General features: G+C 49.6%; 1 protein-coding gene across 1 annotated transcript; it reads right to left on the minus strand.

The window, feature by feature from the left end:
• Window positions 1-148: 148 nt before the first annotated feature.
• On the minus strand, window positions 149-2,254 carry V1508DRAFT_429161 (general substrate transporter). Its single transcript, XM_066941865.1, has 3 exons — window positions 1,796-2,254; window positions 1,681-1,737; window positions 149-1,632 (listed from the first exon to the last, which is right to left on the minus strand). The coding sequence occupies exons 1-3, from the start codon at window positions 2,011-2,013 to the stop codon at window positions 345-347; spliced, it is 1,563 nt and encodes a 520-aa protein (XP_066792005.1). The 5' UTR covers window positions 2,014-2,254; the 3' UTR covers window positions 149-344.
• Between the last annotated feature and the right edge of the window lie 354 nt (window positions 2,255-2,608).

Here is a 2,608-nt window from a genome sequence, read left to right on the forward strand (position 1 = left end):
TAGATGGTCCATACTGCAATCCACCGGCACTTTGAGAGCCGTCACACTTTTACTTGGTAATTGTTGTGGCGCGCGTTGAGGCTCGCTTCCTTCTCCGGTTTTCCTCGAGTTGCATGACCCTAGTCTAACAATGAGTGTCCTCAGTCGGTTATCTTCAAAACTTTTATTTATCAATACATCCAAAAGTTCAGATCTATACTACACTTAACTAAACTTTTTTTCCAAATCAACGATGCATACCCAATTACCAACCCAAAAACTCCCCCAGAATAAAATATCGTCCCGGAATAAAATATAGTGTAAGAATAAAAATATCCAAACAGTTGCGACAGGCAATATTGTTGTTACATTGCAATGCCGTTTCGTTCGACATGGTCGTACACGCCGATCTGGACAGGGCGGTTCATATGAAGTTTGTTTCGTTCGATTTCTTTGGCCAGCGCCTCGAGACGGCCTGAGTAGCGTGCACCGGTGAAGGACCGCCAGACCGGTTCTCCATGCTCGAATATCTCATCCATTTCCTCTAACGTGCATTGCTTCGTCTCTCGTACTTGCAACCAGACGTGAATGAAAGCAAATACGTTAAAGGACCCAAAAATGATGAATACCCTCCACCGGATGGTGCGCAAGAGTGGCGGTATGGCGAGAGCGAGTACGAAGTTGGTGATCCAGTTAGTTGCTGTCGAAAAAGAGACGGCCTTGGCTCGGATGCGCAGCGGAATAATTTCGGGAGGGTAAATCCACTCGATAGGGCCCCAGGACATAGCGAATGAAGCCGAAGCCAGGTACACGCTTGCCTGGATGGTGTGGCTTGCAGCAGGACGGCCAATTATTACCCAAGTATATGGTTGGTCTGATACTGGGTTTGGCTCACCGTAGCGTGCGAATATGCCACCGATTAGATACATCCAAAATCCCACGCTGAGCGAGCCAACGAGCAGGGAGGACCGACGACCCCATTGATCAGTCCACAAAATCGTCGGAATAGTGGCGACGACAAAAATAATGTACTGAATAGAGGAGAAAAAGAGCTCATTGGAGATGCTGGCAGATTGGAGAATGTAGACTATGAAGTACAAGAGCACGTTGACTCCGCTCAGTTGTGACCAGCATTGAACAGCCATACCAAGAAACAAGCGCTTGCGAATTTTCTTCCCAAACAGTTCGCGGTAGCTATTCGACTCCTCATCGCGTTCAACCCGAATCTGTTCCTCAATTTCCTTGTATTCAGCCAGTACCAGAGGATCATTGATGTCACAGTTTGGCGTGCGCAGGAAAGCAAGTACCTGCAGTACCTCGTCCCAGCGGTCTTTAGAAGCAAGCCATCTAGGCGATCGGGGTAGCCAAAAGAGTCCGATAAACAACAAAACAGCCGGTATAGTCTGCAGTGCCCATGGTAACCTGAACACGGCTTCCGAGTGCAGGAACGAACACCCGTACTGCACGAAATACATGATCAAGATGCCCCAAGCGATGGCGAAATGCTGTAGAGAGACTACTCGACCGCGGATCTTGCGGGGGGCAATTTCGGACTGGTATATCGGTACGAGGGAAGATGTCAGGCCAATACAGACGCCAGAAATAACACGACCAATGACAAGCATTGGTATGCCGGTGGACGAGGATTGCAGACTGCAGATAGTTAGTCTCTGATTAGATACCAATATGTCAAGCGCCCACCTTGCACCGATGCACCACAGGATAGTGCCAAACTGTATGGCGACCTTTCGCGACAGCCTGAAGGCGTCAATCACAGATATTCGTCAATATGTATTACAACTGCACATCTGCGTACCGATCACCAAGAACAGAGGAGGACAACGCGCCGATGAGCGAGCCGGCAGCAATAGCACCCGTTATTCCACCTTGGCGCACTCCGAGAGGGTTGCCGTAGAATGATTTGTACTCTTGGGTACCCACGACGCCGGACATGGAAGCAACATCAAACCCGTACATCACGCCAGCTAGTGAAGCGAAACCGGAGATGGTGTACACATTGAGCAGACGGACCATTTTGGCCGGGGAAGGGATGGCAGACGGCCCGCGCGTAGAGCAAGAGCTGAAATAGCTGCAGATTTCGGATATCAAATCCTTGGAGAATAAAGAATATTAAATTGGTTTGACCGCCATGCTGAAGTTCGGGAGTATGCTTTTTTTTCGTTTTATTAAGCGATGGGTTTGGGGACTCGGTCGAGAGAGAGAAAAGAGAGAGTTAAGCTCTAGTTCTGGGTGCCTACAAGCGATGACGTTTTATTATGGGTCAACAGACGGATTCGCCTGAGCAGCACCAGGAAAGAATATTTGCTATGCAGTTATGCGGTCGGCAAGCGTGACATAACTGGGGGGAGGTGGCAGCTTCGTAAAAGAGAGTTCGCACGTTCCCGAAACGCACGGACCCTTGATTCTTCCCCGAACAGGCAGTCCTGTGGCGGTCCAATCACAATTTTGTCGGTTAAGCTGAGTTTCCGCGGTTGTGCCCCCCCCCCATATTATTCAGCCCCCCACGCCGTCACCGGGCGCCTCCCGATCGCTTCACAAAGTTTTCCCGTTCATAATCACATCCTACCTTATTTCGGTCATGACAGGAACCCTTGCCCTGAATGATTGC

This window comes from Lipomyces doorenjongii (assembly GCF_038497915.1).
Source record: "Lipomyces doorenjongii strain NRRL Y-27504 unplaced genomic scaffold V1508scaffold_210, whole genome shotgun sequence".
NCBI lineage: Eukaryota > Fungi > Ascomycota > Lipomycetes > Lipomycetales > Lipomycetaceae > Lipomyces > Lipomyces doorenjongii.